Source organism: Schistosoma mansoni, chromosome W, assembly GCF_000237925.1.
Source record: "Schistosoma mansoni strain Puerto Rico chromosome W, complete genome".
Taxonomy (NCBI): Eukaryota; Metazoa; Platyhelminthes; class Trematoda; order Strigeidida; family Schistosomatidae; genus Schistosoma; species Schistosoma mansoni.
Window position 1 is genome coordinate 21484477 of NC_031502.1, and position 13316 is coordinate 21497792.

General features: G+C 37.3%; 1 protein-coding gene across 1 annotated transcript in view; it reads right to left on the reverse strand.

Annotated features, from left to right (window-relative positions):
- The window catches only part of Smp_015710 (putative 6-phosphofructo-2-kinase/fructose-2,6-bisphosph at ase), a gene marked incomplete at its 5' end in the record, with an annotated part of 39994 nt that extends 27084 nt beyond the window's left edge, over window positions 1-12910 (reverse strand). The window contains 6 exons of the mRNA XM_018788957.1: window positions 5578-5651; window positions 9404-9587; window positions 10894-11092; window positions 12569-12665; window positions 12704-12823; window positions 12859-12910. Coding sequence (XP_018654448.1) covers window positions 5578-5651; window positions 9404-9587; window positions 10894-11092; window positions 12569-12665; window positions 12704-12823; window positions 12859-12910 — 726 coding nt within the window. The remainder of the gene's footprint in view (window positions 1-5577; window positions 5652-9403; window positions 9588-10893; window positions 11093-12568; window positions 12666-12703; window positions 12824-12858) is intronic.
- Between the last annotated feature and the right edge of the window lie 406 nt (window positions 12911-13316).

Here is a 13316-nt window from a genome sequence, read left to right on the forward strand (position 1 = left end):
CAATTTCTTAATTCAAAGCAACCTAAGTTACCTAAGTATTCACAAAATACAGTTGGTTGATCACCCACCAATGACCAAATGTTCGGTTTATCTAGTCCTTTAGTGTTGATCAAATTCTATCAGTCAAGTTGCAATGTGTAAACTAGCTTGACTGACTGGACAACGCGTGAACTATGTTGAGATATTAGATGATTGCAGGCAGTCGGTAGGAAACCCAGTCTGATTTAGATTTCTTGTCAGCTGGCACTTTTCAGTAAGGTATACCAGTAGTATTGGAAGTAATTAATCCTCCTCACTGGGATCAAATCTGCTTCACCTAGCTTGACAGTCTGAAAAGTTACTACTGATCTACTAAGTTGCGAATGACCTACTGTAGGACTGAAAAGTTTACAACCGAATAATAATTGATACTTTAATCCTGATCAAATCCTGTCGATTATTACTAAGGACTAAATAGACATGACATTTGGTCGTTATTAATTGTGAAAAACCCCATTATCCTTCAGAATTACAATCAATCATTTATCACTAACAGAGAGTCATTTGTTAGCCAGAATAACTTAACTATACCATTGCGTAAAATGATACGCGTTTAAACAGCATTGAATACAAAAGTATGGAATAGATTTTTCAAGATTTTTAGGCGAGGGGATAACAAACAACCATCAAAACATTCTGCAGATTGATATTAAACATCAATACCTATGACTTAGTTGAAAGCGTGAGTCAATTGAAGCTAGACCACCAGGGAAAACCTGGAAGTACTGGACGGCCGTTTCGTCTTATTGTGGGACTCCTCAGCTTCAATTGACTTACGCTTTCAACTATGAAAATACTAAATCTCCACAAAAACGACGTATGACTTAATCATACACAGTTAAAGTTAGAAAAGTAATGTTAAGATTAGAAATCATGTAAAAAGAACCAAAATATTGAGCAATGTGTGTGTGTGTATATATATAAGAAACTTAGAAGGTTAAACCTGTAACGATAAATATAATCTTCAGATGGGGAGAATAGATTAATGCAATAGAAATGTGAATAAAAAGTCAAATTTTCAATATTGCAATAGGAATAACAAAATCTCTAATGAAAAAATGAAAACTATTCTCATTAATGCTCGTTTTTTTAACTAATTTATCATATGCACACTAGTGACTGGCTTCATGAGGTATTTCCTGGAGTTCTAATGAGAGGCAGTAACCAGTGGAGTTCAAACAGGTCTGTTGGGAGATATCAACTCACTAAAGACATAGGTGAAATGGTTGCTCAACTTCATGGATTGGTTGAAGATAGACATTAACACCATTGTATGCCGGCCAGCTCAATGGTCTATCGGTTAAGTGCTCTGGCGCGAGACTGGTAGGTCCCTGGGTTCGAATCTCTCGAGGCAGGATCCTGGATGCACACTGCTGAGGAGTCCCACAATAGGGCGAAACGACCGTCCAGTGATTCCAGGTTTTCCATAATGGTCTAGCTTCAATTGACTCATGATCTCAACTATATAAAACTAATTTATTGTTGATTAAAAATTCAGTTCATTTTAATTTTTATCAAAATAATACACTTGAAAGAAAGAAAAGCAAAAAAAGAAGTATGTACCATACAAGAGATTTAATGACGATCTTATTGTGAAGGAATAGGACACAGAAAGAGTGTGTGTGTGTGTGTGAAAAAAAAACAGAGAAGAAAAATCATATGATCAATAAATAAATTAAACAAGAATAGTATTTAATATAAACGATACAGGTTTCTCGATGGGTTTTCTTTTCGATGATACCAAAATCGATTTTAATTAGTAACTAAGCTGAATTATATTTTTTGTGAAGAATAGAATAGAACATTAGAACAAGATCATTATCTTTTTGATGTAGGTTTGTTCTCTGAGCTGGATGGTTTGGTCGTGGAGCTTTCATCATCAAACTTCTATCCAAAGTTTGTGCTGATGATGTCGTTCAGAAGGATGATGAAAGCTCCATGACCAAACCATCCAGCTCAGAGAACAAACCAACATCAAAATCACCCACCTGAGCTACAAATGTTCTCCACCCTCTCAGAATCATTATCACTGATCTCTTTGATCAATTTATAAACGAATCGGTTAGATTTATGATAGAATTGAATTTTGACGTGAAATTCATTTATCCATATGGTAACGATATTAAAATTCATTACATGCGACGTCACTAATGTGAGTTTTTTTATTGCAGGGTAATAAAGAGTAAACTCACCGGAAGAAGGGGAACAAGCCCTATGCGATCTGAAGCTGCAGAATAACGAATAAAACTATTTTGCAATAAGTTTCCCCTTTTGTACTCGAACCGCATATTTTAATTTCAAAAATATATCTGTTGTGCCAGTATACCGTGTTCTTACTGCAGAGGCACTTACCGGTCCTGACTGTTGTGTTGTTGTTTCAGATCGCCCCCGCTTCCAAGAGAACGTCAATATATAACGTGCTACAATATGGCCAAATAGCATTTAAGCATTATAGTTTTGTGTCGATTTATGATGAGAACTCTAATGTCCAATTGTAAATCCTGATCCTAATTTCTTACACTAATTTATGATCCTCAGTGTACTCTAGTAAGTAGGTGGATATTCTGAAGGTCATTTTGGAGTCGCTCAAAGACCGTCCATAAACCATAGTCTCATAGCGATATTTCATATCAATGGAGCTATTTTAGAAGCTTACTACTGTTTTGCTACCTAGTCTCATTGTTGAGAATTAATAAATCATGTAGAAACCGCTAAGATGATATTCATACATATGCGAATCGATGAAACCTGTGTTTCTGTTTTGTGATACTAATCGAATTATTGTCACTGCATCCGAGAACATACATCACTCAAACTTGTAATCAGTAAGAACGTGTCGGCACTGAATGAATAGCATGGGTCTACGACGAATAGGGATCAGGTTTCGGAAACATAAAGAATAACTATTCTCATCGACATATAGTATGCTCTATATTTCATCATCACATTAACATCAAGACAACATTTCGATGATTCCACGTGAATAATGTTCAACTGAAAATTTTCAATGGTTCCAGTACACTTCTGTTCAAGTGTAAATTGCTAGTACATATTTTAAATTAATTTGTACACTTCATAGACGAAAATGTAGAAGATTTAGTCGATGAAAAGATATTATGAACCTATAACACATGTAAGTTTATATCTAACAATGAGGTGCATGTATATTTTAGAGGAAATTTACACTTCCCTCGTGGAACTATACCTGCAAATCAAATCTGAACAGTCAAGTAATGTGACAGAAACGTAACGTTTCATCGATTGAAGTGTTTGGGATGTGTTACGTATGTCCAGACATCGACATCTATTAGCATCCGATAAGTTTTAAAACAAGACTAAGTTAGAAGAAAGTTACAGATGGCTAAACCAATAAATGATTACCAGCTTATGAAATCATTGACTGTGTAAACAGAGCCTTATTGATGAATACAAGCTACCTGGTCGGGGTGAACTTAATAATCATGACCGAAGGTTCAATACTGTACATGATGTAGCACAAAAGTGGAGTAAAAGCAGAGCAGATACAATCACTATCTATCTTCTGCTAAAATTTTTATTTTAACACTATTTTATTTATTCTCATCGAACTATATTCTCCAATTTTTTAGTCTTTCTTATCATCATTGACACTACAAATATTTCATCCGCTTCGCCTACAAATTTCATTTTGTTATACTGAAGTTGTACGACGTAAAAGTATAGTATAAAGGAACGAGCTTGAGCAATTCTTAAAATAGCAGCATGATTTCGAAACCACCATTCAATCAGTTAGTGAAGAATATCTATAAATTAAAGGTATTTTGTAGTAAAAGTAATCAGGCTTGTTACAGTTTATTTATTTATTTAAACACAAACATTGGCACAAGGAGGCATCAAATAGATATGCACCACATAAATCATTCGATTTGTGTGAGGGCCGGAATAACGAATGGGCGCCCAAATGAAATAAGGTAATTTTTTAGAGAGCCAATCCTCGGGTCTTTCACTAAAACGTCTAATCCACAAAGCAGTGGAGCAATGTAAGGAGATGCAGCCTTATGGTAGCCGGTGATCAACAATTGGTTTATACGTCTTTTTTCCTTCAGGATACCGGAGCCCAAGTGCACGATGGGTTTGTAATCAGGGTTTTACAACTCTCCTAGGTGAACATGCAGTGTCCACCAACCCGGTTAAAGTGTCGGATATTCGCTTTTCATCCTCTCAATTTTGTAAACAATACCCCCGCAACGAGAAGGTAGTGAGTAGAACTTTACTGGTAGTGGCTGTATACACGTGGTCATGTGAGAACATTTCTCTCATCTATGTAGAAAAAAGTGGGTACTTGATACGTTTAACAATGCCGTTTCCACTGTATGGTATTAATTTCAAACGTCCTGAACAAAATATACAAATGCTATTGTTCATTTAAGGTGGTGGAAGATAAAAGCCATCCATTCTAAATTTCAAGTATAAACTCATGGTAGTTCTTTTTTATTTAAATTGGCGCATTCTTATACTATACTTTTACCATTATAAGACAACTTGAGTCAATGAGCTTCTCTAATATGTCATGCAACGATTGTGACAAACTGAGTAGCATACTAGCAATGTCCAGATTCATAAACTTGGCTGTAAACTACACTTTTTACATACAAGATCTAGTAATTCTACTAAGTTACGACCTTAAACAAAAACAGATTGTTGCGATTACGAAATGTAACCTAATGGCTAGGAGATGAAATCTTTCACCATTATTATAAGCCAGTGTGTTTCATGAAATAGTTAATTAATGTTCCTAATATATATACTGCCCCCGAATGTGTTCGATCATAGGTGTCTTCGAAGCATTGCTTGTATATCCTGGGACCACAGAGTAAGTAATGCAATTGTTAGGAAACAGGTACTAGATAAGGATGGCAAATCGATTGATGAAGTAGTGAAACTTCAGTTGAGATGGCTAGGACACGTGTTACGTATGCCCAACAACCGACTGCCCCGACGAGCGATGTTTTATGGTGTAGGAGTAGGTTGGAAGAAAGCTAGAGGAGGCCAGAACAAAACAAGGCACAAATCCATGAAGTCATTGACAAGTGGACTGAGCCATGTTGGTAGGTGTAGACTACCTGGTTGGGATTCGCGAGATGATAGCAACCGATGGTTAGAGATCTTGAATGACATGGCTCAAAATCGTTTGCAATGGCGAAGGTACATCCACTCTTTGTGTTCTGCCAAATTCTAATCTTCTGAATTCTTCACGTCCCTTCCTTTTTTTTCTCCTTCCAAATTTATTTCACTGGATTATACTCCTTAAATAACATGTTCAAACCCTAATCTTCCGGATTACTGCTTATACTCTTACTACTTCTACCACTATGGGATTTGAATCGACAACTGCATCTCTGTGCTAATGTGGTATGGCAGCTCGAACTGATGTACGTACGTACGAAGTTCTACGCTGTGACTGACTGACTGACAGATTTACTCAAAAGTAAAAGAAATGAGTAAATCATAGATCACATAAGATGGTAGATAATTCACAAGAAAAAGAAAAAAACTTACTCGTGTCAAATAAATGGTACGTTTGTTTACACGAATATTCATTAAATAATAGACAATTCGACTGTTGATATTACCTAAGAGATTATAAGAAGATATTGGGAACAACCGAGATTGAATAGAAAAACAATTGAAAAGTAATGAATTATTATGAACTGTTTAGATAGTTAGCAAAGATGGATAGTGGCTAGCAGTGGAATCCAGTTTGAAGCGCGTTTCGTCCTATTTGGGACTCGTCAGCTAGATGTACCTGCATCTCAGAGTTGATGTTCATTTAATGTATAAAGTATTAACGACAATACATATGAGTAAGCACGATATATATATTAGTGAGATTCATCGTTGATAAATGGGTAACTAAACTATATATACGAGGTCTAATAACACTAGTCGGTTGACGAAAATGATTGAAATAGTGTTGAAGTAAAGTTCAAACTTGTGACCCAGTGACTGAGAGTTCCAGTATTGATTTTTGCAGCAATTACCAAGAGTTATGAGACAGTTATTACTTGAAATTAGTGCAAGTAGAAATTCTCTGTAGGTCAATAAAAAATTGAATACTAAACAAAACAGTTTTACGATATTCAGTATATTCATTTGAAGACTTCTCGTCTTAGATAATTATGAACTTTTACGTTGAAATCGTTAAATGATCAATGTTAGACCACTACTGAAAATCTGAAGGCACTGAATAGCTGTTTTCTCTTAGTATGGGATTACCTAGTAGCGCACACCCAAAGATGGATAGTGGCTAACAGTGGAATCCAAGACGCGCGTTTCGTCCCATTTGGGACTCGTCAGCTGGATGTACCTGCATCACAGAGTTGATGTTCACTTTGGGACTCGAAACCAGTACCTTTCGCTTCAAACGCCATCGCGTTATCCACTCAGCCACTGAGTCCATGCTTGCGAATCTAGGCTATATCCAGGCAATACGTACCGCATGCACATCTGCCAAGTACAGACTGACCACTTGCACACCTCAACCATCGATGGGCAAATCCAAACAAGACATACTATCTCACTTCCCACTCTACCCCACCGCCAGAACAAGCGACACAAAAAAACACAACGAGCATAACAAGCACTGCTTGAGACCACAACGCACAACACACGCCACCACCTGCCAACCATACAAACAAGCCCGCAACCACCCCCCGCCACCCCGCCCCCCCACCCACCCCCCCCCCCAACTAAATGGCGGTGAATTTTGGGAAATTTAGTGTATGTGGATAAATTCGGGTCATGTCGAAATCTTTACGTGACAATCAATCGAGTACCCCTGGTAGGTAATCAAGTGGATAAATTACGGTTGAAAATCACGAATAAGCAGGTAAATTATATGCTATCTGTTATAATTAAGATCAAATTTCACCCTGACCCACTGGGTTCAATTTAGTAGAGCCAGTTGTCCTTTTCTATTACTCTAGCGTATGAACCAGGCAATGGGACCGGTACGCGCATATGCCAATTAGAGACTGACCAGTTGCAGTCTTAACACATCGATGGGAAGATCCAAACAAACAATACTAAGTAAATTTCACTTCCCCCATTGCACAAGCAAGTGGCTATCAGGACTCAGTGGTCGAGTGGATAACGCCATGGCGTTTGAAGCGAAAGGTACTGGGTTGGAGTCCCAAAGTGAACATCAACTCTGTGATGCAGGTAAATTCAGCTGACGAGTCCCAAATGAAACGAAACGCGCGTCCTGGATTCCACTGCTAGCCACTATCCATCTTTGCATAATCCCCTAGATTTAATTCGTAGTAAAGTTGTGCATTTATGTACACCACTTAAAAGTCTTGAATTGTCACTTAAATTCCAATAGTCAAGGCACAAGCCGAATATACAGAAGTAAACAAGCAAGCGAAGAGGAGCATCAGAGTCGACAAACGTAAATATGTGGAAGATTTAGCAATGACAGCGGAAAAGGCTGCAAGAGAAGGAAACATGAGACAATTGTATGATACAACAAAGAAACTCGCTGCAAATTACCGTAAACCAGAACGACCAGTGAGAAGCAAGGAAGGCAAGGTAATCACCAACATTGAAGAACAATGGAACAGATGAGTAGAACACTTCAAAAAACTCTTGAATCGACCAGCTCCACTGAACCCACCCAACATCCAAGCAGCACCCACGGACCTCACAATCGATGGTGGCCCACCAACAATTGAAGAGATCAGCATGGCCATCAGACAAATCAAGAGCGACAAAACATCGGGACCAGACAACATCCTAGCAGAGGCACTGAAAGCAGATGTAGCAGCAACTGCAAAGATACTCCACATTCTCTTCAGTAAGATTTGGGATGAAGAACAAGTACCAACAAACTGGAAAAGACTTCTGATCAAGATACCAAAGAAAGGCAAGTGTGATAACTACAGAGGAATCACTCTTCTTTCAATACCAGGAAAAGTCTTCAACAGGGAGTTGTCAAACAGAATGAAGGATTCCGTAGATGCCCAACAGGTTGGATTCCGTAAGGATCGATCGTGTACAGACCAAATCGTAACACTACGGATCATTGTGGAACAATCAATTGGACGGAATTCATCACTCTACATCAACTTTATTGACTACGAGAAAGCATTTGATAGCGTGGACAAGACAACACTATGGAGGCGTGCCTGAGAAGATAGTCAACATCATACAGAATTCCTATGATGGATTAAAATGCAAAATCGTTCATGAAGGACAACTTACTGACTCACTCGAGGTTAAGATCGGTCTCAGGTGAGGTCGCTTACTGTCACCCCTTCTCTCCCTCCTGATGGTCGACTGGATTATGAAGACGTCAACATCTGGGGGAAGTACGAAATACAGTGGACAGCTAGGATGCAGTTGGACGACCTAGACTTCACAGACGATCTGGCTCTCTTATCGCACACGCAACAACAAATTCAGGAGAAGACAACCAGTGTATCAGCAGCCTCAGCAGCAGTAGATCTCAACATACGCAAAGGAAAAAGCAAGATTCCGATACAAGACATCATGCACCAATCAAATCACACTTGACGGAGAAGCTTAGGAGAATGTGAAAACCTTTACATACCAGGGCAGCATCATTGATGAGCACGGTGGATCTGATGCAGATATGAAGGCGTGGATCAGCAAATCAAGAGTAGCATATCTAAAATTGAACGGGAACTCAAAATAACTGTCAATCAACATCAAAGTCAGAATTTTCAGTACAAATGTGAAGACAGTTCTACCGTATGGGGCGGAAACTTGAAGAACTACGAAAGCCATCATCCAGAAGACACAAGTGTTTATTAACAGCTGTCTACGCAAAATATTTCGGATCCGTTGGCCATTTTATTTATTTATTTATTTAAACACATAAATATTGGTACAAGGAAGCACCAGATAAATATGCGCCTCACAAATCTCATTCGATTTGTGTGGGGACTGTGATACTGCCCAGGTGCCCAGACTGGCCATACACTATCAGCAACAACCTACTGTGGGAGAGGACAAACCAGATTCCAGTGGAGGAAGAAATCAGGAAGAAGCACTGGAAGTGATAAAACACATTGAGGAAAGCACCCAACTGCGTTACAAGGCAAGCCCTCACATGGAATCCTCAAGACCAAAGGAAAAGAGGAAAACCAAAGAACACATAACTTCGAGAAGCGGAAACATGTGAGAAGAATGAATAACAACTGAATAGAACTAGAAAGGAAGACCCAGGACAGAGTGCGTCAGAGAATGCTGGTCGGCGGCCTATGCTCTGTTGGGGGTAACAGGCGTAAGTAAGTCCACCAACCAACTAGCTAACTAAAGAGTTTGATAATTTATTCATCAAAACAGAAAAGAAAGAACCTACCTTCAATACGATTAGCTAGATATCGTCTGCCTTGATCAAATATTTTAATATACGACCAACCCTTATCCAGATCATCATCAATTGATTCGTAACGTTTTTCATAATGTTCGATACGTTTGAGAAAATCTTTTAACGCTTCTTCTTTATCGATACTTTTGTAATCAGGACTGTTGACTTTTACTTCCTTGAAAACAAAAGGAGAAAAGTAGAATAGGAAACAATACAATTGGCATAAATGAAAAAAGGAATGGGTTTGAGATTATGGTATCAAGGAAGAAAGTATCCTATAGCTCAGCTCACGGGATGCGACTCACCTGAAATTATTTTGATTGAGCTGAACAGTTCTAACCATACAGTTTTCAAAATTTCCCTGAAACATTAACAAGATTAGTGCATACTGAAAATCAAGTGAGTTGTGTGGCGCATATGTATTCGGTGCCCCTTTGTACCAATATTTATGTGTTCAAATAAATATAAATGTCAGTCAGTTAGCCATAAACAACGTAGAACCTGATATATATATATATATATATATATATATATATATAGACATCCCAATGCAGAACAGCCCTGAAGTGATAATTTACACTTGAAGGGTTATACCAACGTCTTAAAGCGATTGTCTACGGAGTTCAAGAGAATACAAATGTGAATGTTGTATCTGGTGACCACCACGGAAGATAAAAATAAGTTATTTTGAACTCTAAGTCATAATGAATTATGTGTTTGCAGATTATTCTTCAAAATATAAATATTCTCTTCGTTTATTCATATTTCTTCGCAATCTTTATATCCTTTTGTATTAACTAGAAATAAACTTTGCATTATCTTAATTTCGAGACTACCTACCGATTTATTTGTGCCTGTTTGGCTGTATAGAGAAGTCATAATGAGTGAGGAAAACATATGCCAACAAAATGCTTTTACACGCAAATAAAGTCTATCATTCAATCGATCGTACACGGACTTTAATGTAGAACCTTGTACAGAAATGTATTCTTTCAAGTTGTCACAGTTTTCAGTTGCACAAAAAAGCCATTCAACAAAGACGAACTGATATTGAAATCAATAAAAGAAACGAAAACTTGCAGTCAAATCTCAAATACTAAGTCATAAATTTAATTCTCTGTCAACTTGTTTTAATTTGGCCAACTGAGAAGTGTCGTAAACCTTCGTCATACCAATCTGTGATTTAAAGTCAAGTATATTTTTCTTTGTCCATGTTAAGATGAAGATTTAAAAACAATCAGGATAAAATCTAGCAATTTAAGTGAAAGACAATTAATAACAGAAGTAGAATTTTAGTATTCATAATAGTTGGCGGTGAACCACTAGATTACAGGTTTGAGCACCACTCTATCTAATTTATTTGTCCATCCGATGGCGGTAAGTGGAGCAGTAATGTTAATGAATCACAATATATTGCCTTAGAAGTCTGAAAATGTAAACGAAAAACCTTAATTTGAAAGAAAATAAGAACATGATCGTACCAAAACATTCTCCTGAATCAAATTCTTATCTTTACAAATCGACTCGACAAATATAACTTGAAAATTATGCATTTTACATCGTTCCATTATCCACAATCGACGTTCTCGTGTTGTATTTGTCGCATCGAAAACGGCAATCTTGCCAACTTCTGATGTTAACCAGGAGATTAAGTCATCCAGTGCTTCTGATGCAATTTTTCTATGAGATTAAGAAAAAATCAATAATAATTTACTGAAGGCTAAACTGAGATACTTGAGGATTTTCACTACATACGATTTTAAAAATTTTCCGACCCGACAGATGTTTACTTTGTTCAACACTATCTGACAACTGACTTATCCCTTATATGATATATGTGGTAATGTAAATCAGATATTAAAAACTATTACATTTAACATGGTTGCAACTGAAAATCTTCAATAAAAAAAGAAGAGAAACAATTAAAAGTCGGGCAGCTAAATAACTGGAAACTACAAATTATATGGTACCAACAAAATAAAACTTATCGATTAACTGTGTGTTTATACATTAATCTATTAATTTGAGCTTAATGACGCTATATGCCAACCTAAATATTAATTGGGAGTACCTCAGGACTGTTGTTTAAACTGATTGCTTTAATTAGTCCAAACTTATTAGTCTGGGAGTCGCCTTCAAACAGTTCTCGAATAAGGACATGAAACTATATTCGGGAGCTAATATACAAGGAGATTAGTATAAACAGAATCGCACAGAATGGTAACAAAACTATTCGAAGAATTCTATCAGTCCAAAAGATTGAATAGGCAATAATATTGTCTGAGTTACTGATTTATGGTAGTTGTTTAACAAATCATACTCTAAAGTTACTTTAATATAGTGTTTTATAAATTCTAGCAAACCACAAGCCGTCAGATAATTAGCAGAAATGAATTGTTCCTTTTATAAGAAGCATTATTCAAATAATGTATGTTAACTTTGCCTGTGGTTTTTAGTGATGTAACTTGAAACTTCCTAGGTTTTACCACGAGAGACTAGGGCTAAGAGTGAAGTGAGACAGCTAAACTTTTCATTGGGGTTAACTCCACCATGTGAAATCCTATTAGCTATGCATAGTGACGAACAAAGCGCAACAAAACACTTTAAAATGTTGATTGCCAGTTCCCATGACATTTCATGAGGAAAAATCAAATAATCAAGTTGACTTAGCAAAACGAGCAATCGAAAACCCAGCATATTTTAGGTTTGAGACAAAGACCTGGACTAAACATCTAGGAAATACGTGATATAGCTACCAACTGGTTCACCAAGGATGGTTTGTCAGTCTCACATTGATTGGGAGTAAAACATTCAACAACTTACGCTATCGACTTCTAGAATCGATTATCAGATCGTTCTTGACCCACGCCTATGCTATTTCTTATTGTTGTCAGTTGCTTTTCCCATTAAATGTAAATGGATTATATGTGCTCAAAGTTGTCGGCTCACTTCTTTAGTTTTTTTCCCTTTCAGATACTCTGAAACACTGCTCCCTAAACTTCTTCAGTACACAAAGCATCTTTAAGCGAGATAAAAACCTACCAAAGACTGAACATTACATGAGAACAGATTATTAAGTTTTTCGGTTCGCATTTATAAAATATTAAGCAAAAGTGATTATTGAGCGAAATAAGGTTCAAAAACGGTAAACTATACTGTCTGAGTGCTACGCCTTCATTATTTTCATCAGAAAAGTAACTATGGTCATTGTAATCTTTCATTTGAAGTCGACGATAAGCTCCAACATTGAAAACTAGGGAAAAAATGCATAACAACGATGACTCATCATACCTCGTGTATTAATTCCAACCCAATTAAGGTACCTTGAGAGCTTGGTAGATATGTATGACTTCCCGCGAGCAGGCAGACCGACTAACACGACAACCGTTTTCTCATCACCGGAACAAGAATCTACGAAAATCAATAACATCTAAATTTAGACTAACCCCAGCTAGCAAGCGGTGCTATATCTAGAGATACACGACGACCAGAACACATTTTAATGGGACGAAAACTGAGAACTCGTAGGATGTGACAAAGGAATTGCAACACACTGGATGCAAACTGACCGGTCTGACCTAGAAGTCAAATTGCCACATGCCTTTGAAATGTGGGTAACTGTAATATTGGTATGAAGTAACTTCGTTTTTGTATTTGTATATCAACAAAGAACCACTTTGACCAACAACCCCTTGTACTAGTTTGAATAAAGTTCACTTTTGTTTTTAACCTGAAATCAGAGGTATTCAGCACTATTGTGAGGCTTCTACAGAGAATGATACCGAAGCCTCTCTATGTGAAGCACGAAGCCATTAAAATAAGCTTCGGATCTGTTGCACCAATGCCCGAAGCCTGTTCAATAAGCGATCGGAACTAGGTGTACAGATTGACTCTACTAAGCTAG